Source organism: Pleurodeles waltl, chromosome 11 (genome assembly GCF_031143425.1).
Source record: "Pleurodeles waltl isolate 20211129_DDA chromosome 11, aPleWal1.hap1.20221129, whole genome shotgun sequence".
In the NCBI taxonomy this organism is placed as follows: Eukaryota; Metazoa; Chordata; class Amphibia; order Caudata; family Salamandridae; genus Pleurodeles; species Pleurodeles waltl.
Genome location: NC_090450.1, coordinates 16790379 through 16814889, shown reverse-complemented (window position 1 = coordinate 16814889; position 24511 = coordinate 16790379). Strand labels below are relative to the sequence as shown.

At 42.2% G+C, this 24511-nt stretch overlaps 1 protein-coding gene across 1 annotated transcript in view; it reads right to left on the bottom strand.

The window, feature by feature from the left end:
- Positions 1-24511, bottom strand: part of LOC138265048 (mucin-4-like) — a 223263-nt gene that overhangs the window by 35918 nt on the left and 162834 nt on the right. Inside the window, exons 37-43 of the mRNA XM_069212596.1 lie at positions 17215-17331; positions 14561-14677; positions 9905-10018; positions 8339-8455; positions 8100-8216; positions 7515-7631; positions 7283-7399 (exon numbers count right to left, since the gene is read on the bottom strand). Of these exons, the coding sequence (XP_069068697.1) occupies positions 7283-7399; positions 7515-7631; positions 8100-8216; positions 8339-8455; positions 9905-10018; positions 14561-14677; positions 17215-17331 (816 nt within the window). The remainder of the gene's footprint in view (positions 1-7282; positions 7400-7514; positions 7632-8099; positions 8217-8338; positions 8456-9904; positions 10019-14560; positions 14678-17214; positions 17332-24511) is intronic.

Below are 24511 nucleotides of genomic sequence, written 5' to 3'. Positions count from 1 at the left end.
TGATATATACTTAGCATTGCATGGGAATACCTGGGTACCTGGAGGAACCCACCTGGCATGCAATGGGAGTAGCGCATTGGGTATGTGATTGTCATAACAATATTCTACATATGATTAGAGTGCTTGGGGATATGATGGCAACCCTGGGAAATGTGTGGTATGGGTACATACACAGGTTTTCGGAGCATCCTTGTTCTGAAATTCTGGTAGAAAATATTTAGCATTGTATGGGGACACTTGGGCATATGATGACTGATACAATGTGATATGTTATGGCATTAAAATTATTTTACATGTGGTTGAAGTGCCTGGTTATATGATAATGACCCTGATCAGTTGGTGTATTTGTGCAAATGTAGGCAGCACTCTAGCACACAACAGAAGTATTTCTTGTCTACGTCTCCATTTCACAAAAGATCCCTATCACATGTGTAGTCCCCCAGTTTTCCATACTTTGCCCTGTTATCCATTACATGGAATGGCTTGGCGCTCAACTCACAGTTACCAGCATCAAGATTTACCATTATGTAGATGATACACAACTCGATTTGAAAGTTTCCACTGCCACAGACATCCAATGTCTCAAACACGGCACATCATCCAGACTGGGATGTCCAGCATCTACCTAAACCTCAACCCAACCAAGACAGAAGTCCCATTCTTTTCCAAGAACAACAGACATGATACAGTACAAACTTGTCTCAATGACATGCGCTTTGACAGCGTCAAACCTCAACTCTCACTGAATGCCAAATCACTTGGCTTCACCCTGTATACCAACCTCTCCCTCACGAAACACATTGCCTGAAAACACAGACAGCCTGTTACCAGTTCTCTCATTTAAAGAAACTCAAACTGTTTATTCCAAAAAGCAATTTCATAACTGCTATTCAAGCCCTTGTACTCTTGCATCTGGATGGTGGAAATGCTCTACTACATGGCCTTCCACACTTCACACTGAGACCCCTTAGGGGCATTCTAAACACCCCAGTATGTCTTAGCCAGGGCCTTACATCACCCATTCTGATGGAACTCCATTGGCTCCCCTTGCCAGCCCACATCATCCATAAAAAACAGCTTCATCCTTTACAAAACCATCACTACCAGCACTCACCCGTATCTTGCAGACAAGCTCAGCATCTCTGGTGGTTCTCAGCATACCCACAGGTAATGCGCCATCAGACTGCAGATTAAGAAGTGTAGGAAAGTTAAAAAAACAAGACAAAAGGTTGGGTCTCCGTTCCTCCCAGCTCGCCCTTGCAGCGGTCCCCAAGATCTGGGAAAGCCTAGCACGGGGGAGATCGTTCTCCTACCTCGCAGTCCAGACATGGAATGTGCTACCTCTCAAGTTCAGGCAGACCGCATCACTGAAGCAGTTCAAGAAGGACCTCAAGACCTCTCTCTTCGACTGAGGAGCACGCTCACAATAGCGCCTTCAGACCCTATGGGTGATTAGCCGTACTCTACAAATCCATGATTGATTGATTGATTCCATCTATGCATCCAGGGTCTGGAACAGCTTTCCTGTATCCAACGCTCCCCCAATGGAGGATGGAGTTGAAGACTCACCTCTTTAAAGAATACTTCATCCCAACGCACTAACAGTACACAACTCAACCTCTGCTCCTATTACTCACTGTTTGCCTTTGACCTTCCAAAGTGCTCCACTCCCTTTTGGCTAGGTTTATACTACAGGAATACCATATACATACATACATTATTATTTTCTGTTGACTGTCTTTTAACTTCAACATATGATTTACATGCTCATGCATACTTTTTAAGAATCTATTAAATCACACAGATGGTATTTTGTGCTCTGACACATAAAATATGACAGGCTGTTAAAAGTCACTGATGGTACTTTTATCACTTACACATTGGGGTGGAGACTGCATTTACATGTTTACATTACGTGTTTGAGGCCAGATAGAAATGTAACCTTTGTAGCTTTGGGTTTTTTCTTTACTTATACTGGAAGTGAGCTCCTGTGTAGGTGCCGGTAGAGGGGAAAGGCCAGAATCTGGAGGTGTACAGAGAGGCTTGTTTAAAATTAGGAGTTGCAGAATTGCAGATCCAATGTTCTTGGTGGAAGCGCACCCTGGTGACACACCACTAACTGCATTGTAGACTGATATCAGGAACCTGCATATTGTTCTATTTGTGGCAGAAAACCAGCCAGCCTGGGGCTTATAGTGAGATGTAGGGGTGTGCCTAAAGTGATTTGTTTATGGATTGTCAGCAAATTTGATTACTTTGTTGAGAAGGGATAAAGAATCGTGGGGGTGACCCATGGGAAAACCTGCAAGTTATACACCAAGACATTGTGGGATAAGATATATTCACAGAGCTTGTGTATATTTAGAACCTGGAACCTTGAGGCTGCAAATTTTGATTGTAATGAAGGATTCCATCCGCAGAGCATGCTAACATATCTGGGAGTGGAAGTCAGGGTGTTAGGAGGTGAGTAGATTGAAGTAGGAAAAAGGGAGGCTGATGCAGAAGAGGAAGGAAAGAAGAGGACTTTGGTCTTTGATGGGTTAAACGTGAGGGAATTTTAGGACATCCTGTGATGTATGGTCCTTTTAGGGTCTGAAATAAATGCCTGGAGACAGAGTTGGAATGCCAAGAAAATTTGTGTATCATTGGAAATTAGTTGGTATGATAACCCAAATGATGAGATGATAATGCCACAGGAGGTAGGGCAAGGAGACAAAAGGGCAGGACCCAACCAGAGCCTTGTGGGATTCAATAGAGAATGCAGTAGATGGGGAATTGTAGGACTGCCAGGTGATAGAACAGGATCTGGAGAAAGGTAGGAGGACAACTAGTTGAGGGCTGCTCCAGGAATAGGGAAAGTCATTAACACAGGCAGCAGGGTAGAAAGACCAAGGATTTAAAGTGCAACAGATAACTTAAGGAGGATGCAGGGGGACAAGAGGTGACTGTGGTGAGCTAAAATGGTAACATTATCAACATGTGAGAAGACTGATTCTGTGGAGTGGAGATCCTTAATACTAGGTTAGAAGGGATTGGGCAACCTGGTACTGTTATGAAATAGTGAAAGAAGGGTGAACACCAGTCATTCAAGAATTGTATTGAAGAAAGGGCATTGGGCCACTTGACAAAAGAAGGCGTGGTTGAGTTGTCTGTTTTTTTCAATAGAGCTAGCCCCATAGTACACTTCAGAGTGGTACATACCAGGTTTGAGTGAATGATTAGGAAGAGATGAAAATCAGAGTAGGGCCTCTAAAATGACAGCAGGAATTGTGATGGAGTTAGGGATAAAAGAGTCAGATAAAGAGCATGATGTGTTGCCAGTTTTGAGAACGGAGATAAACTTTGTAGAGGGTGCTATAGCAAAATCAGAGAGACTCAGGTTCACAGAGGTATAAGAGGATGAAAGGGGCACCCAGCAGCTCAGCACAGTATGATGCAAGGAGCAATGTGGAAAGTGGAGATTGCTTGATGATTGTTCATAGTGTACAGAGGAAGTTCTTAAAAAAAATATGTACTACTCATTTCAGGTGTGAGTTAAGGGAGTCAATTACTTTTTGCAAGTAGAAAAACCTGTCATTATCTAGAGTTGATACTAAGCTTCTACCACTTGACTGAATGCATGTAGGTGGTTGAAAGGTTTTATTTTTGTGGGACTTGTGGAGGAGGAGCTTTCCCCTCTTGATTTGAAGAAGTAAATGTGCGGGGCTCTAGGAATGCATGCATGAGGCTTCAGAGGAGAATATTTATCAAGAGTGGGTGAAGGCAAAACTGTTTCTGGGGGCACGACTAAATAGGTTAATGAAATAGTATGCTGCATAGCTGTGGTGTCATCTTGCACCTGGTTTAAGAATGCAGACAGGACACCAAAATGAAGAATGGACTTTCAATGAACTCTGGCACTGATTAAGTATTCTTTGTGGAGTGCCAGAAAAAAAAGTCATCAACTACTAGGGATCAGCTGATGGATAAGGCAAATGACCGGGTTATTTGCTTGGCTCCCATTTATAGGAATGTCATTTGTTTCTCTAGAATACTAGGGAATAGAGATTGCCTCACCCTCTACCAAGAAGCACGTGTTGGATCAGAATAAAGATGTCGCTCCCTGAATGGAGATGACCTGAGGGAGTGATCAGGGTGGCAGAAAGTGAAACAAAAAGAGTTACTCCGGGCACAAGCAATCCCTGAGATTCAGAATGAGCTGATCATGGGAAGATTAATGGAGGCCAGCGTTTGTGTTTTCCTCCAGAGAGCGATTGTGCTTATAGGAGGCTAAGTGCCAAATCGGAAGCTGATGTTGGTTGCCTAAAGAGAGTCATATGGGATTTATTATGTAAAATAGAAAGAACTACCTGCAAGCTTCCAATGTTGGGATGATGGTCAAAAGTTATATTAGAGTTAAGAGTTGGGTATTGCTTCTTCAAGGGGAGCACTGCAAACAGGACAAACACAGCTACCATTTACTTGGCGCAGACACATTTTTGCTCCTTGGTACAGAATATTTGTGCCAGCTGCCATGGCAGGGCAGATTCTGCTTACAGGTGGGCTAGAAAGCCAGCATCATCCTCTAAAGAGGACACTTACTTGAGTTATAATATGGAGCTTACATCCTTCAGAAAGCCTAGTAACATGGCTGAAGTGCCTCCAGGTTCTGGCAACAAACATCTTTTACCTCAGAGTGGGGCCTCTTTATAAGGGTTGGCGTGACAAGGAATCAACCCAGTCTCACAGCACAAACAGACCAACCTCCATACAAGAGAAGCTGAAAGATGTAGGATTCAACCAAAAGAGATGGGTTAGGAGTGGAGTCACCCTCCTAAGACCCCTGTAAGAAGAGGAATGGGCCAGCTGTACCCTGACGGCACTGTTTCTTTATTACAGGCAAGTGAGACGTAAGGAGAGGCTTTGGGGTAGAAACCAAAGGCCGGAGAAGGGGAGAATAAATTGGCTATATCTTGGCTGCACCCTTTGTTAATTGCAGACCAGTGAGGTCCAAGGGAACTAGGAGTGGACCTTCTGAAGGAAAGACGACCAAGATGTATATCATTGCAGAGGATCCTGCTGTTCCAAGAGGGAAAAACATTAGCACATTAAAGACTGGAATTATGAAATGAAGTGAATGTTCCTTGAGCCTTGAACATAATCCTGAACAAAAGTTTCAATAAACATTTCTAGTTCGGGTAATCTTTTTTATTTGGATAATAAGCTCCCAAAGTCTGTGGCTCCCTCATGTCACAGCAAGGTTCAAACAAGCACCCTCTTTCTTGAGTGTGTGAGTGGGACCTTTAGGACTACATTTCTGAAGTCCGTTGCCTTCGCTTGCGCTATGGTTAGCACTGGAGGAGTAAAACAGAGTAGGCTCTACCTTGTTGTTGTTTGTGTTTCACCCCTATGTATAAGGGACCCAGTTATTCATAATTCTCTCCATTGTTGTGTAACTGATACACTAAATTACATGCAACTAAAAACATGGTTAAGAAATGCAGGCTGTTAGTTTGGTGGGGTTGGGAGGGGGTTTCTCTTGGGCAGAACTGAACCATTCACCTTTTAGAGGTCAGTAAACCATGAAATTAGGTAATGTTAGCACAACTTAATTACTTTACAAGTGTGGTATGAAGTGTTATATAACAACAAATTATTATAGTTCCTGCTGACTCCTATTTGAGACAGAGGACGGGCTAGCATGAGTTTTTTGGTAAATGATCAATGTAATATAGAGAATGACTTGAAAACCTTCAATTACTTAGAAGTACTTTAAAAGTCTTTCTACAAGTTGAGACATTGTGCTGGAACTTGACCAGGGCTCACTTGTAATCAGTGGGTACAACTACTGATCTAAATTAGGGTTTACCAATCCAAGTGTCTCTGGTCCTGATGTAGAGTTTGGAAGATGGGATACTCTGTCAAATATGATGGATATCCTGTGCACCCTATTACGAGTGCAATATTTGTGACAGAATATGGCATCCAACAACTCTAAATCAGGTCCTCTGTTGTCTTCTGTTCAGTTAAAGCCTTGTTCTGTTTAATTAACACTATTTTCATTAAAATAATACTTTGGGTTGATTAATAACCTTTAAGCAATAATCTTTGAATAACTGATTCATTTCATTCAGTTTTGATTCTCAGTTTTTGTTCCATCATTCTTTCTCAGTTTCCATTTAAACTTGGTCTGGACCTTGAAGTGCTGTATTTCCTTTGGATGTACTAAGGAAAATTAAGACACACACCATTTATGCACTTTCTCCTCGATTATAATGATGCTGCTGGAGTCATGTTACCAAAGCTCAGCAAAATGTATCCTCCTGGAAAACCTGTTAACTTTTGTGGCTATGTCTAATGGTGTTGAGGGAGCTCAATTCTGCTCGAATTAGGACTGAACCTGCCTTCCCCATAGTCTTCCGACTGCCTTCTTACAGCTTCTATGATGAAACACAGATATCTCTTTGCTGTGCACGTGTACAGAGTCTGGCAAAAACTGTCATAAATGGCCAGGATTATAATGCAGGTGTAACGCCAGTTCAGGGTGTACAGGTTAAATATTTGTGGCACAGGTTCTCACACACTCATTTATGTCACTGAAATGATGCCAAATTACTTAAAGAGTAAGAAGTAATAAACTATTCAAAGCAATGTATTTACATTAACCCCAATATGTTTCCTGTGCTCCAAGTGTGGTGTGCCCTCTAGTTTACAAATAATTGAATAAGCATCAACATATCTTGGAAAACACCACATGAATATTGTGATTTGAGTTACTCTTGTAGTACTCCAGACTTACGGTCTGATTTAGAACTGGGCGCGTGGCTTACTCTGTAACAACGGTGATTGACATCCTGTCCACCGAAACCTAAATCCCATTATATTGTATGGGATTTAGATTTCAGTGGATGGGATATCCAGCACTGTTGTGAAAGAGTAACCCAACCGCCAAGTTCTAAATCATGCCCTTACTCCTTAAATCCAGGAGTAAGACATTCTACATTGAAAACTTCTTGTGACTTAGTCTCATTGTGCTTACTATTACTTTCTAGTCAGACGGGGTAGTCCCTAAATAATTTCCACCTGCAGCAAACAGCAGGTGTGTGATTGCATGTCTTAATAATTGGCCACCGGATATCACCTTTAAAAAGCTGTGCCATGAGAAATATGCTTCCAAGGAGCTGGGGTAAATGTAATTTATGCCTTGATCATTAGGAGATTATCTTGAGTAGGCATGTGGTACCTGAAGAAGATCCTCTTTCATGGTGAGAGTAAAGGAGGTGGAGAACTGCTCCGGGCTTACCTTGGTATCCAGGGTTACAGGTGCAGGAGTAACTTCCAATGGAGTTGGAGCAGGTCGCATTTATATGGCATGGGTTCTTCAAGCACTCATCTGTGTCACTGCAAGTTGTCCCATTACCTAAAGAAGATCAACAAAGTATCATGAAGAGTAGACTTATGTTAGTTACTAAACATATCATGTGAGTGAAGTGTGACGTGAGTTACAGAGTATTTAGGAACATTGCTTGAGGTACCTTGGAATCCGGTATTACAAGTGCAAGTGTAACTTCCAACGGTGTTGGCACAGGTCGCATTTATGTGGCACGGTCTGTTCACACACTCATTTACATCATTGCAAAGTGCCCCATTACCTAGGAGAACCAATAAAGTATTCAGGAGAGTGGCTTTATACTAGTCATGACATGTATCATGTGGATGAAATATGACATGATATTTAGAGTATTTAAGTAGAGCAGCACTTGAGTTAACTTGGTATCCAGGGTTACAGGTGCATGTGTTACTTCCAACAGTGTTTGCGCAGGTCGCGTTTTTGTGACATGCGTTGTTCATGCACTCATTTATATCACTGCAAGATGTCCCATTACCTACAGGGGATCAACAAAGTATTCAGAAGAGGAGATTTATACCAGTCACTGTACGTATCCTGTGGATAAAGTGTGACACGGAATAACTGGTTTATTACAAAATAGTGGAAGGGTTGTTTTGCAACTAGTGCTGAGACCCTCGTTTGGACATCCATGGGCTTTATAAATATAATTGAATTGAATTGAATCGCACAGGACTTTTAGAGTATTAAAGAAGACCCATGCTTGTGTTACCTTGGTAGCCAGGGTTACAGGTGCATGAGTAATTTCCAGCGGTGTTGATGCAAGTTGCGTTGCTGTGGCATGGACTTTTCAGACACTCATCTATATCACTGCAAAATGTTTCATTACCTAAAGAGGATGAACAAAGTATTTAGAGAAGAGAGAAGTGACTTTATGTATTTCACTGTATATATCCTGTGGGAGAAGTGTGACGCTGCATACAGAATATGTAAGACCCATGCTTGAGTTACCTTGAAATCCAAGTTTACAGGAGCACATGTAACTTCCAATTGTATTAGAGCAGATTGCATCTTTATGGCATGGGCTATTTGTACACTCATTTATGTCACTGCAAGATGTCCCATTACCTAAAAAGAATTAGAAAGTAATCAAAGGAGTGTATTCATATAAACCACTGAATATATCCTGTGGACGAAATATAACGTGGCATATGGATTAATAAAGTCATTGCGTGTTATAAGGACTTATTGTTATATGGTTCCTACTGACCTGGCCATAGAGCAGACTATCTTTATTTGCAAGATATAGGTCAGAGTCAGCAAAGCTGCATCTCAGTGACAGTGCAGAAATGCTTCTCTGGGAAGTGTGGCACAGAGGCTGTTTACATAATAAAAGCATGGTCTAAATTGCACTATGTCAAAGGTGCAGAGCTGATGCAATGGTTTGTCTAGAGGCCTAGCACTGCCTCCATCCGGACAGCATAAATGCAGGAGCATTGCATTCTGTGTGCCTAGCTTTGGACAGAGTGTATGACCAACATAATAGCAGACTTACTGAGAAATGAACGCATATACAGTAACTTCTCAGTACATTATCATGTAAGTGTAAAACAGGTAAAAAGTCACCATTTGAAAAAGAGGCTAAGCTAAAATGTGAAACTGAAAGGGAGAGTCAGAGTGGGCCCTAATGTACTGCACAACATTATATGGTAATTTTCAGTACTCTATCTCCTCTCACGCATACACTCATCCAATCAGGAGTTACCTTGTTATCCAGAGTTACAAGTGCATGTGTAACTTCCAATGGTGTTAGTGCAATTGGTATCTTTGTGGCACGTGCTATTCATACACTCATTCAGATTACTGCTAGATGTTCCATTGCTCGGATGGAATAAAAACAGAAGTAAGGTAAATATCTTTCCTGATGTCCTCGAAACATAGGCCTCAACTCACCTGAAAGCCTTTCTACATTCAAATTTGGGGCACAAAAACTGCCCTGTTGGTTTTGCAATCCATACATTTGGAGCTATCTAGCAGAGGTTTACTGGGCCTACTGACTTTCATAATGGTTAGTAAATCAACACAATGCCTTGTGTCACTTTCTGCCACATGAGCCCCCCATGCTAAATCTTAGGAAATAACCCTCTTGTGTTAATGAACTTGTCGGCAGCATTCTTCCTCCTCGACCACACACTCAAACTAAAATTAATTGGGAGTTGTTGGAAGCAGAAAATTGGTTTGTGACTTTGAAATCCAAGGTCAAGAGAGAGGGAGATCTGAGAGAGTCTGAAAGATAGAGGGAGTGGGAGAAGTAGCTAGTGGGAGAGTGTGTGTGTGTGTGTGTGTGTTTGTGTGTGGGCATGGTTGTGTGGGTGGGCGTGGGCATGGTTGTGTGTGTTTGTTCTCTGATGTACCACCAGGAATGGACCATCTTTGTGTCTAGATTATTTTCAGACATTCTCTTTCATCTAAAAAGGACCCAGCCTTTTGTCAAGCTGTCTTTTAAATCATGAATCAGTGGTAACTAAGTATAACCGAGTACTGGCAGATTGGAAGAAAAGTGAAACCTGCATTTACCAGTAAATCCAGGTTTGCAGACGCATGTGAAGCTTCCAATGGTGTTTGTACATGTTGCATTTGGTGAGCAGGGACTACTGAGGCACTCATCTAGATCACAGAATGTTCCATTGCCTGGTAAGAGAAAAAATACAAACTGTTTATTAATTTCAAGCACTGTTGAGGCAGTCTGTATCCATATGCAGGATATGAGCAGTCTATATCTTTAATAATGAGAAATAAGAATGTGGCACTGGAGATGGGAGGAAATAGCACACAAAGAATGGAGAGTTAAAGAAGCATCACACCAGATTTTGCGTGTGTGTAATATCAACCTACAAATGTATCTTCACCTTAATGTTGACCCTGAAATGTCATTACAGCAGATTTTATAATAGAAATCTACACTTGCCTTGGTGACAATTTAGGAGCCAATATCACATGAGTGATACAGACATAGGTGAACATTCAATGGGTATTTCAGATCAGGGCAGTAACATCACAGAAAACTACATGTGGCACATAAATAAAGACAGTCATTTATCATTTGGATGGCAGTTTAGTAGAGCAAAAGGTTTTATTTATGGTTTATTTATGCAGTTTCTTATGGCACAAATCTGGCCCAATGGCATGTAGAGCATTTGACAAAGGAACAATAAGAAATTCCATATAATGATAAACTCATTAAATTTACCACTGTGGTAAAACTCAACGCAAGATGATAAACAGAGGCAGAGAAAAAGTTAAACAGAAGATAGAGAAAAGAGTAGGGAAATAGGCATTAAGGACCAGATGTAGCAAAGGGTTTTCCCCATTCTGTGTCAATGGGAAAATGTGTTTTGAATTTTTAAAAGTATAGAGGCAGCAGGAAGCATGCAGAGGGCACTGGTAATATTTAAACAGCAAGATGGGAGATATCTGATGAGACCAATCTGTGGGTGGACAATAAGGCTTCATTATTAGAAGAGGACAGACGTTACTCATACTCAGTGTCTTCGGAACAGTGGGATTTTCATCTCCTTTTTGAAAGATGAAAAACAGGTGATGGTGCAAAGAACTTGTGGAATTCTGCATTTCTCAAACCTCGTTGCCTACTAAAGATTTTCAAATGTTCTTCCAAATAGGAGGGAGCGGGTGCAGACAGGCACACCTTAGTGAGTAATGCAGTCTGTCTTAAATTGTCCTTAATCATCAATGGGAAGGCACTGTAGTGTTAAAGGAACAGGAGAAATGTTGTCAAATTGCTTGCGTTGAGAAGTAAAATCAGTTGCCGCACAGCTCTAAGTGGGGTTGGAATAACTTTTGATAGACCAACGTGAAGTAGATTTCCGTAATCTAATCTAGAAAGAACAGGCTCCTAAACTATGGTCTTATCTTTTTTCGGTAGTCAACTGCCTAACCCAACACCACCCAAGGTGCTAACTTGTGCTCTTGGTCATAGCAGAACTTTCTCATTGTAGGTTAAGTCTGTTGTCAAGTGTGAAAACTACACATTTTTATTATCTGCAATAGATGGTTTACAATCCAGGAGGGTGAAGGAGCCGGTCTATGACTGGACAGGCTGATTGGATTATTCAGATAGATGTACAAAAACTCTATCTTGATGGGTTGAGTTTTAGGTGATGATTACACATCCATCTTTGAACATCTTCCTGGGTGAAATGTCATTCAGGGATGAAATCTTAATAGAGATCTAGATGTTAGCAGCACAATGATGATAAAATATCCTCGAGTTACTGAAGAAAGCTCAAAGTGGTTGCACATAAAATTTACATTGTGACAGAGACAAAAGGGAGATATGTGAGGCTGACAAACTGGCATTGCTATAAAGAGAGCTACGTATTTTAACTGCTTAAATTCAGTCTGACAAACAGGAGGTAAACTACTGATTACCATAGTGCACTCCCCTACACACCCACAGACCTCAGAACCCAGGTTTAGTGTGCCCAAAGACTTCTGCCATTGTGAAATTGCCGACCTTATTATGTTGGGCATGTTTGCAGTAAGCCAAACAGGAACTTCAGAAAAATTGGGTAGCATTTCCCCTGGGACTTTTGTCCCATTGGCAAAGGAGCATCTTGAAGGCACCCCTCACCCACTAGCGGGTGTGAGACATAAATGTGGCATTCCAAGGTACCATCCATATTGTCGGGCCCTGTGCAAGAACCAAAGATGACTGGACCTGCTCTCAGTAACCAGAGAGGAGCACTGACGGACTGGCCTCACCCCCTCATACTGAGCGCAAGAATGCAGACTCCAAGGGACAGTTGGGTGACCTCTTGTGTGGTTATCGGGGCAAAATAAGCTTCAAGAGCTAGTGCCAGCTCACCAATGGTAGATAGACTTTAACTGGACTTTGCTGTTAGCCTCTGCTAAATGCTCTGAGAATCCCTAACCGCCTTCCCAGAGGTCATGGGGGCTTACATTTATACTCATGTGATAGTTTGGACACCAGCCGAAAGTTTGGAAACTTTTAAAAACTGTTTCTTCATTGGGATTGGCCTCTAATCATGCCTACCTCCTGGTATAACACTTCCTTAGGCTATCATTGGCACTTTGTGCTTTTTAATGGAATTTTCACTTAAACCTTTCAAAACTGAAATCTGGTTCCCCATATTGGATTTTGGCACTATTGGTGTTATTTTTTTTTTTTTTAATAAAATGTATTGTGTTTTTCTACTTCAGTTTGGGATTTATTATTTTTTTATTTAGACTTTATAACTGTTTTAGTACTGCACAAATATTTTACACATTGACTTAAGTCACGCCAGTCTACTTTGTACAATAGCATCGTGGAGGTTGAGCTCAGGTTGAAATCGTACCTTTGACCTGACAATGCTGTGTTGATGCCTTAAGGTGGACAGAAACCCAATTCAAATAGTAATCCAATTTCCTACTCTACCCATCTCTTGCAAGTCCTTGGCACACAGAGCGCTACTCTTAATTTGTTTTTTATTAGGTCTGGCATTAGCCAAAACCTTTTGATTTTACTAAAATTATAGGTATAATATAGTTACTTATAGTGGTTTTCAGGCAGCTCTCTTCTTCCAATGGTCTTTGATTCACATTTGTGTCCGCCCACCACGGCATGGAGCAGTGGCCCAGCCCACTGTAGCAACTAGCTAAATTCATTTTGAGTAACAACATTCTGCCCTTTCACAAGGAGCACATTCACACACAAAGTAGGTCCTTTAACTGCCAGGGACTACCATGGCAACACGTGCTCTTGAAGACCAAAAATAGTTTTGTATTTTAGACAAATTCTTTTCAGATGAATGAGGGCCCATCAACTTTTTCTTAAAAACACAGTTTTGTGAAAACCATGACAGAACAACCCCTAAACAAAGCCTTCTGCACTTGGAAGTGCTTGTTTTTATTGAATTCTAAAAAGCAGACTGATCTAGAGGCTTCACTATGATAGGATTTCTAAAAGAGTAGAAGAAAAAATTCATTAAGCAGTTATTCATGCGAAAGGGCATTCCTCCCCTGGACCAAGGGCATAAGGTGGACCTTTTGGACTACCAATGAAGCAGACGATTTAATTCACTGGTGCACTAGAAACCAGCACATTATTGTCAGATCTTGCATTAGATTCTGCCCAAGGCCTGTGTTGGTTTAGAGTGAGTTGCTGTGTCTTACAGGTGCTGTAGGATATCAAGAAGGAATTCAGGGAGGCAAAGATGGGCGCTAACCACAAAGGTACGTCTCCTTGTTAGGCCTTCGTTTACAACTGAACTTACTGTGGGAAGGCCTGCCAGGAGTTCAAAAAGGTGGCCATCTCTGCCATGTTTACATAGATCTCTGCACTTGTATATCCCTTGAAAGGGTGGTGTGTGGATATTCCAATCCGTGGCAGAAGTTTGTGAAAGCCCACAACACAGACGGTTGTAAGCATTTCCAACTGCCCCCCACCCCTTTTCACCTTTTAAATAATTATTTCCCTGTAATAGGTCTCATTTTTTAACTGTTTATATTTCTAAATTCAATTACTCTGATTTGGAGGTGTTTCTTTATTGCCATCATTTACTTTGTGACTTTCATCTAAAGTGGGAGGTACCAAAGCTCACTTCCTGCTTTCCCTTTTGGTCCTGCATTCATATTTGGTGCTGCCTTCACTGGACCCATTAAATGTCAGCCGCAGCACAGACGTGCATGGTTGTTGCACAAAAGAAAAGTCCATCTTCATCTACGCAAGATCAGATGTGGGAAGCGGTTAACCGCTATGCCTCCCTGTCGGTAGATTGCAATAATTTGGATGGCAAATTTACACAATTTGTAATTTTCAAATTATGCTCTGAATTAAAAAGTTAAGCGAGTCTTTTGATGAGAAAATCTATATTACCCCTTTTCCCTCCGCTAAGAAAATTCAGGTTTTCCTCACAGTAACACCAAAAGCCCATAATAAGACCAGAATCCACAAAGCATTCAAGGAAGGCCTATGTGACCCTCACTCTGCAGTTAGGAACTGAGCCATTATAATTTCAATAGTTATTTATGAGATAATTTTGAGATTTTAGTTGTTACAGAAACTTGGCTTGCAGATGATTGCAATTCTGTTTTAGAAGGCTTAGTGCCAGAGTATTACAAAACGATATAAGATTTGATCACGTGACAGGTATGGTAGATGAAGTGTGACATGACTTATAAAGTATCTGTGTAGATCCATAATTTGGTTACCTTCATATCCAGGGTTACAGGTGCATGAGTAACTTCCAACGTTGTTAGTGCAGTTTGCATTTCTATGGCATGGGTTGTTCAGACACTCATTAATGTCACTGCAGAAAGTCCCATTCCCTAAAGAAAAACAACAGAGAATACTGAATGTTTTTTATACACATCAGTCACAGTAGGAACCCTGGGCCTCCAGTATGAGCTTCTATAATTTGAACATCTCAACTCTGATTTTATTAGTGGATTAGCTGAACATTTTAGTATCTCTGGAAACTGGCTTACCACCATTTTCTTTTCTCGTACGCTACCATCTGGGTGGTGGTGCCTTGCTCTCACTACAATAATTCTGTCATTCTTTTAGCTGACTTTATTTTCACTTCTTAAATTGTTATTTTTGCTTACGAAGATTCAGCAGATTGCCTGGCCTTATTTTCAAAAGTCTGTTTGTTTGTTATATCAATTATTTTGAGTTGACAAACTTTCTTTGTTTCCTACTTTTACTCTGCCTGACGTGCGCCTAAAGTGGGGCGGAGCAAGAGCTCAGTTCCTGCTTTCCCCTTTGGTGCCGCCTTCACCTGGCCCTTAAAGTATCAGTCCAGCACAGACGTGTGCATTGGGTGGTCCAAAGACAAGCTGATCTGCAACTGCTCGAGACCGGACATGATTAGCAGCGAGTCACTATGGCTCCCAGCTGATAGAAACAATGATTTGGATGACCCAATTAAGTTGATATAAGATTTGTTATCCCCAAATTATGCTCTCAATGAAATGTTGAGCAAATCCATCAGAGAGAAAATCTAAATCAAGCCTTTTACCGCTGCAAAGTAAACTAATCTACCAGATTTAGATGTGGCTAGCTGGTAGTCTCTACCTGGCAGAATGCAATGGTTTGGATGGCACAAATACAAGATTTGTTACCCCCAAATTATCCTCTAAAAAAAAAGCTAAGCAAGTCTTTTGGGGAGAAAAACTATAAAACTCTTGGTCAGTTTTTTATGCTATACATAACTGCTATTTATGTATAAAGTCCAAATGCACCACTGGGGCTCATTTTAACACAACATGGATGTGAGGCCTAACTCCATACCCTACTACAGAAATGAGTTTTCATAGTTGCTAAAATCCCTGGTATCAATACCAAGATGTTTATAAAACCTTGTGAATTACCACAGGCCAGATCCCCTCTCTGAAAGGAGTTCATGTTTCAGTGCAGTTCACCATCTGCCACTTTTATGGACAACCAACATCTTGACTACACTCTGATAAATACATTTAGAAGAATGTGGTCAAGTATGTAAAATTAACAAAGAATTGCTGTTACAGAGAAACAAAAAAAATTGCAAAGAGTATGTTGTGTTGGTTGCCACAGCATTTTGGGAGCATATCTACTATTATGTTAACAAATGTCCCCGCCTCGTGTCCGTTCAAGCTCGGTGAATCGCTAGGTGAGGGCCAGGATTCTAAAAAGTTTGTGAGGCACTTCTCTAAACAAATCCCTGTGCAAGAATTGGTGGACACTTAATCGCCTTTTTTTCACAGGAACGGTGAGCAACATCAGGTAAGATATTGTAATACTTTACGTACGTTTGGTAGATTTCCTCAATCTTTTAAATCCCTCAATCTTTAAAACTGTTATTATAACACCTCTACTGACCAAGCTGATCTCCATCAGAAAGATCTTTTCAACTTTTAGCCAATATCTTTTTACATTACGTAGCAAAACCCATGGAAAAGGTAGTTACCACTCAGCTTCAATCATTTGTTAAAAACATTCTTTTAGATATTATGCCGGCAGCATTTAGGACGCAACTCGGTGATGAACCAGTGATCACCTTAGTTACTGATGATCTGAGGATGATACCTGACAATGGAGCTTCATGAGCAATCATACACCCGAAACTCTCCTCTGCTTTTGACACCACTGACCAAAGGCTAGTAATCCAAGGATTAGGAGGGCTAGCCATAGAATATACAGCAATCCATTGGCAAAAATAGGATATAATTAGTTCAGTTAAAAGCGCTCTGCATCGCAGCAAAAGCCCTATGTTAGGAAGTCCTACAAATGTCAGCACTGTCCTCTCTGCTTTTTAATTTTTATGTTGAAGACCTAGTGGCACTTGAACAGAATTCAACATTATCACTTATCTTTATGCAAATGACACCAAAATAATATTTAACTTAATTATTATCCTAGAAGCCCAGTATTTGGCCTAACACCCACATTGCAAGCTTTCTGTACTTGGATGAAACAAAACTTCCTCAAATTAACCCAGAAAGTGTGCCATTTTATAGTAAAGTGAACCACTTCACTCTGGCCCTTCTATGGACTAATGTCCAAATCCTGTCTATACGTTTATGAACCTGGGTGTAATTCTTAACTCTCAATAAAATTGAGAGAAGTTAAATGCCAGAAATAATTGCAGTATTGTCTGCATCAGAACTTAACCGTCAAGCAAATCTTTTCTTTATTTTTCTTCAGCCACAGAATAACCTTGGCACAATAAGAGGAGTAGGGGATGGTATGTCTCAACCCACACTGAAGTGAGGAGATGAAACCATAGGGACGAGGAAAAACAAATTGGACCTCTAAAACAGGTATTCAACTTTACAGAGTAAGGATAAATGGGAAAGGCAGTGCTCATGTACAGCGTTGGCATTACCTTGGAATCCAGGGTTACAGGTGCAGAAGTAACTTCCAGCGGTGTTAGTGCAGGTCGCATTTATGTGGCACGGGCTGTTAAAGCACTCATTTATGTCGCTGCAAGATGTTCCACTACCTAAAGAGGACCATAAAAGTATTCAGATCATTATATTTATGTTAACACACATGCATCCAATGAACTAGGTGTGCCATCACATACAGGTTAGAAAAGGAGGCCTGCCATGAGATGTCTTGAACTCCAGCGTTACAGGCGCATGCATAACGCCTGACAGTGTTAGTGCAGGTGGCATTTATGTGGCATGGGCTGTTCTTGCACTGATATACACCATTGCAGTATGCCCGGTTACCTAGAAAAGACCAAGGGCCACATTTTTTAGAGGCTTGCATGCCGCTGCAACACTTTTACTGATGCAACAGTGGCACAAACCTTTCAACCTTAACTACGGGGCCTGACAAAGCCACTTTGGGTGGGTTTCCATGGCCACATAGATATGGAGTTAAGGCAACGCAGCACAAATCACTGTGTTGCCTTACTCTGCACAAAGGAGGCTTTCCATGGGCGTTGCGGTGGGTGTTCCCTTGCAACACACATGGAGTTTGACACAATTCCAGATTTACAAGGACTTATAAACCTGGAGCCCACATAGAAAGAGGGAAAAGCCCCCCAGGATTGCTTTTGTGCAGGGATGTGCCTACAACACAGTCGCCATAGTGCAAGTGTGCCTGTGTTGGTGCTAGGCAGCAAATATGGCACAAGCGCATTGGGAAAGGACAGGAATCGGCCGTATTGCATAAATATATAATATGGTGCATTTCTGCCCTTTCCCTTTGACGCAGGGCAGTGCAGCACTGTGACGTGCTGTGCTGCCCAGAGTCAAAAGACCATACATCAGGGCCCAAGTACTTAGAATTTTGCATCAGGTTTAAGGTGACATTAGGACTGCCTTAGTCAACATGTTTTATACCACTCCAGTAGTGCATAAGTGTATTTACTGCACACATCTCTAATGCAATATCAGAAGCCAAGTTACCAGGCAAGAGTGTGCACAGTGTAAGCACATATGGAACTTTTTATAAAGCGCGCAATTGTCCGTAGTGCTGCCGAACTGTATTAAGGCCAATAAGTAAGTCGCTGTGTTGCTTTACTATGCAGAAAAAGTCAGATTTTAAGATGTTTTTTTAACAAAAGAAGATTGGCTGGTTCCTTAGACAATCAGATAACTGATTCCAGAGCAGGCAGGTAGAATAGGAGAAACTTCTCCCACCCCAAGTGGATTTACGTATTTTAGGGATGATTACCTTTTTCACGGTCATGGAATGTAGAGTGTCTAGGGAAAGTACCACGCAATATTATTTTCATGGGCTTGGATCCCACCTAGCGTAATGTTCTGTGAGCGATGCAGAGGGCTTTAAAGGACACTCTTTCTTTGATCGGAAGCCAGTGCAATTCTTTTCTGGCCTCAGAGACTGCTCCCCATTTCTTAATATTTTTCAAAAGCCTCACTGCTGCATTTTGTAATCTCTGGAGCCTTTTTCTAAGGCCCAGTGGTTAGGTTAAGAAATATGTTATTAGTTAATCAAAACCATAAAACACTGATCATAGTTTTCTCCTGGATGTGCGCTTCGCTCCATACTGTAACTATATGGGAATTGTGATCGCTTTCTAGACGATCATGAATCCTAAAATCACTAACAAACTTAAATAAGGGAGCGTTTACCAGGTTATAGTCTAAATATGAAACCACCTTTTCTGAGGCTGTCGTCCAAGCAGGCGGAATGTCCGCCGGCAACCGACCACTCAGTGCATAAAGGCCTGCTAACTCACAGTTCTTAATTAGCTTATCTCTGATGTGATCTTTCTTTCTTTGAGGTCGCAAATTTTGGGTGGGCAGCGGGACTGCTATTTGCACGTACTCATTGCTTGGTGAGTGAAATAGATTAAGATTAAAATACCCAGAGACAAGCCAATAGGCAAAGTTGGAAATGTTGTTATGTGAATCAGATATTCTAAAAGTTTATTAGCATCTGTCATTTTTCTTTTAGGATTGACGTAAACATTAATTGGAATAAGTAGATCACTTATTGTTTTTGCCCAGTCATCCAAACGAACCAACAGGAATGGCTGATCTTCCCTCCGGGGTCCTGGCGTCTTAGCGATGAGGCTAGTGCTGATATAGGTTACTAGACCTCCTTTTGCCCTTCCAAACATGTTGTGTTTCACTGCTGTCTTGTTAAATTCCTATTGTCCGATTAAAGGGAGACTCATGAGTGCCCATGTTTCCTGCAACATTACAATATCAAAGGACCTCAACAATTGGATAACCGGTGGATCTTCCAGCTTTGCCCGCAAACCCCCCATGTTCCAAGAGCAAATACTCAATGATCCTTGCAAATAAGGTGTCCAATGAACTTCCATTCAACTTTTTAGAGATATTCTAGAGGATAGCGTTGTTGGAGCCAGGACCATTTAACCTTGGGGGTAACCCTGTATCGGAGATGGTCTGGCTAGGATCCTTCTTTGGCCCTCCTCTCTCCATATTTGTATTTTCAGATCTGGTTAAACTGCCTCTGCTTCAACAGATTCTCCAGTATTGGGCTTCCATTTTCCCCTCGTAAAACAGACCAGGGCGTTACTGCAGGATTGTTTTTTTTTAAAGACTAAAGTAACTGGTGCGCGTATCTTTCTCCTTGATAAAAGGTAACCTCAATTCCTCAGTCTTTTAGGATGTGGTTCCTTTCCATGATTTGCGAGGAGAGGTCAGATGACGCAAATACTACAACAGTGGAATCCGCCCGTTGACTTCCCTGGTCTTGTATACATTTTATAGCAGAAATGTCAAGTGAGGACACAAGCTCCAGGTCCGGGAGAGAATTTATTAGTTTGAGACAGTAGAGCGATTAAGCACATCTTGGGGACCTCTAGATTTAAATTCTGGAATCCAGAGCTCTTGGGGGCCTTGGGCCAGAGTGATCTGGATTGGCTTATTTACACAGCTTAATTGCTGTATAGAAGTGCCTACTCGGGTTGGCTTCGAGCTGCGGTTCCACACTATGGAGTCTTCCCCTCCTGACTGCGGACTCCCGGGAACCATCTCTGGTTCCCTTCCCATGAGGCCGCTAATCTCCTCGTGGTTGGCTTCTAAGGCCTACATTGGGATGATTACTTGCTGATTCTGGATGGGCCTGACAGTGCCTCCTGATTCTTGTCCTCCCATTACTGGGGAGGGAGAGGAAGACCTCCAAGGGCCTATTGTCTTTTGTGAGGGTTCTGGGGTTTCCACCCCACATCATCATCCTGTGTTGTGCAGGCTATTACTTTTGTAACGCCTCTAGGGGCCACCTGTGTATTCTTCCTGCCCTTCTTTGCATGTTTCCGCTCTCTCTTAGCGTTGGTGAGGATGCCCTACTGATTCCCTATGATCTGCTAACTGAAAAGGATGTTCCGTGGCGCTTTCTTGGCTATCTCTAGATGTTAGTCTAATGGTGCTTCCCTCTTTATTACCTGTTCTTCTAACTGGAGATCTGGACAATCCATGCTGATTGACTGCCGGGGTCACTGATACTTGTGGAGTAGTGGGCAGGCCCTGGGACAGGGTGACCTCTGCACCCACTTTGGTATACAGGGTACGCATCTCTTTCAGGATTTCTTCAAAGGTTGCTGGCATTTGTACCAGGCGATCCTTTCAGGAGCAAATAGTAAAGTCATTGAGTTGATTTTTTTGTATCCTTGTTATCAATGAGTTTAATTCTTCTAACGTGCCATCAATTCCTGCCACAAATACAGTCAATGTATTTAGCAGGTCCACCTGGATGTCCATTTTGTGGGAATGCAACTGTAGGGCTGTTGCTGTTGTCTGTATTGAGTTAAAAATTGCATCGCATATGTCCGTTGCGGCAACTGCGGTAGCTACAGCCTCCCTGGACTCACTTCTTTGGTTTTCCTTTAGAATTTCCTTGTTGTGCTAGGGGGCCATCCCTGGACTCCTATCATGCTCAAATATGCTTGTGCGTATTCCCTCCGCTCTGCATTTCTTGATCTAAAGGCCTGGGAAGTAATGAAGCCTAGATTTGGGGATCCTTGTGTGAGCTCGGGGCTCCTCTTTTCCTACATAATCTGGATCACCATCCCCTTCACTGGTTAAATTGGATAAACTGGGCCAACGGAAAATGGGTTGCTGGTTGGACAGGTTTTTCAACATCTCAGGTGGATGGGAGGCTGGACTCTGACCACTTGGGTTGGGTGCTGGCCCCCCTTCTATCCCTCCTGGGCCAAAGCCACTGGATTCCTGTGGAAGCTCCACCGGTAACCACACCATGGGCCTAGCGTGTATGGCTCTACTCTCCAGGATGTTGATAATGAGGGAGAGTGGTATTGACGGGGGTGAGGCTCCTTCACCCACAATCCCCCCTCAGCGATCAAGGGCCTGGGCCGAGGTGGAGGGAAGGAGTGTTTGATGCTCAAGGTCAGACAAAATCCTTTTGTCGGTTATCCTGCTCATCGCCCCAGAGTAGTCTGTTATTTTGTGGCACTTAATTGGAGCTGAGGGTCGGCCAGTATATCTATCCTCCCTGGTCTGGGGGTCCTCCTCCCCAAACTGAAAATTAACAAATGTTGCCACATCTGCTGCTTTTGTCTTTTCCAAATCCCTCCCAAGGTATCACCTTGACAGGCTCCAGCTGAACAAGCGGCTTGTGCTGGCATCTCTAGTTGGTTCTGCAGTCTGAACTGTTCTGTTAGCTCTCCTTTTCAGCTGTGTTTCAATTAGTACTAAACTCTCCTTCCTTTTCCTCTTCTTTTGCCTGATCTCATTCTCAATAATCAGCAATCAACGTGGTCAGTAAATTTAGATTTCAGAAATGTCTCAGTAATTCCTGGAGAAGTCCAGGAACCAAGAAGGACCCAGAATGTTCACAATGTTCATAGGAGAAGCAGCGGGACTACGCCCTTCCTCAGCGCATCTTCTTCTAATAGACCACTTCAAACTAGACCACAGCAACACTTGGGATTCAGTTGGGATTCTGGTGAAGATTATAATTAGCGGTTTGCAAATGTAGTTTATTATATTTATCATGCTTGCTGCATGTTTAGCGTGGTACGGCGTGGTTAAGGGGCAAGCGGGTCTTACCGGCTTCCTGCACAGGCCGCACGCAGGCCTAGCTGGGCCACTTCCGCGTGGGAGTCGGAGCACACACTCTCAGTGGTGGACTTCCAAGACCACTGCGCTCGTGCAATCTCAGTCTAGCAAGTTGGGTGCCCTTACCTCGGGCTTCACATTGCTATGGCACTACATTTGTGGTCTTCACTTCCTTCTTTGTGCCCTTCACCTTTAAGTTGGCTGACTGGCTGTTAGGCTTTTAGGTTGCTGTCTGAATCTTTCCTTGTCCTCCGGGGGGCCTCGAAGCAGTCAGTCAGCAGGCAGTCGGTAGGCTGACCGTCAGGGTGGAGAAGACACCCCCCAGTTGCTCCACAGAGCCTGAGGCCCACGCTCTTCTCTCCAGAATCTGAGAGGGGGCACTCCGAGAGGAGACAATGTGGGGCAATGTGAGGAGTGGCGTAACAAAAGCAGCCAGGCAGGGCAGAACAGAGGCATGTCCGTGACCGCCACACTCCACCGATCCCCCAACTGATCAGAGATCCGGGAGGATGATCTGGGACCAGCGGGTCCACAGCGGCAACACTTTGCGCAAAGTTTTTAGAAGGAAACAGCAGGACGCAGCTAGCTGATTTGCCTTATGGGAAAAATTAAGCTTGGTATCAATCTGCACTCCCAAGTGTCTGGCTTTTTCTACCAGGGTAGGCAGGGCCCCCAATGACTGAGGCCAAAATTTGTTGCAAAAATGTGTAGTGTGACCAAAAAGCAGAACTTAGTTTTTATCCAAATTTAGTTTCAGGCAGTAGCTGCTCATCAATTTACCAATTTCCATCATGCAGTTGCTAAAGCACGAGGCTACCTTTTCCACGTCCTCCAGGACGGGTATCACAATTTGCGTGCTATCAGCATAGGACACGGTTGAGAAGCCAAACGACCTAATCAGCTTCAGGAGTGGGGTCATGTAAATATTGAATAATGTGGGGCTCAAGGAAGATCCTTGTGGTGCGCCCCATTTGGCACATGTTGGATAAGCAAACTAGAGCTTCTGCAGTATTTTTATTACAGGACACAACATTTTAGAATTAAGGAAGGCTGACAATTTGCAGAAAAAGGGTCATACTTCTTATACTGGCACATCTTCACACAGTTCTTTGGCTGATATGGTTTGTGACAGTGGGAAAGGCTCTGTTTTTTTAAATGAAGTCCTATGAAGAACGTCATTGGTATTTGGAATCCAAATGCCATTGGCACCACTAATGTATTACAATATTATAATGTGGTGGTTTCCTTGAAGAATAGTTAACATAGTTTCCATTTTGAGCCATAACTGTGAACAACAGAACCATCAGGGAAAAGTATTTGGATTTATATTTGAACTAAAACTTTTATGATTCTCATATACGCTGTAACATAATCGTTAATGTGTTCCCCCTCTTCTATTATGTTCCCTGTTACTACTCCAATGTTCTCACTCTTTGTATTATGTGTGTTATTTTCTACTCTTCGGGAATAAAATACAATGAAATTAAGATTTTTGTGTATTTCCTAAAGGCGAGGGTTTGTAGCTGTCATTCACATTAAATACATTTGCTTATACTACTATTTTCATTCACTTATTCATGTAAATAAATGAAATAAAATTAAAATAAATAGCCACTTTATTGTAACACCTAAAATATTGGGATACAGGGAGACTGAGCAATTGTTGTGGCTTTTTATCTTTATCATTGCCTCTCTATCTATCTATCTATCTATCTTCTGCATTGTTGGAACTCGCCTTTTTTGCAGGGTCATCTCCAAACTTTTTGCCTTCTTCCTCCAAATTTTTCAGACATGTTTTTGTTGGCTTTAGGACTCTGGGAACTTTACCACTGCTGACCTGTATGAACCTAAAGTGCAGATTCTCTTTAACTAAAATGTATTGCTCATTGGTTTATCTATGATTGGCATATTTGTTTCACTAGTAAGTCCCTAATACAGTGCACATTGTGTGCCCCGGGCCTTTAAACCAAATGCTACTAGTGGGCCTGCAGCACTGATTATGCCACCCACATAAGTAGCCCTGCAAACAAGGTCAAGCCTGCCACTGCAGTGTCTTGAGACCCTCATGGGTGAGTAGCCGCGCTTTACAAATCCTTGATTGATTGATTAATGGATTGTGCATCCAGTTTTAAACTGCCTATTCAGCCTGGCAAGGGCACC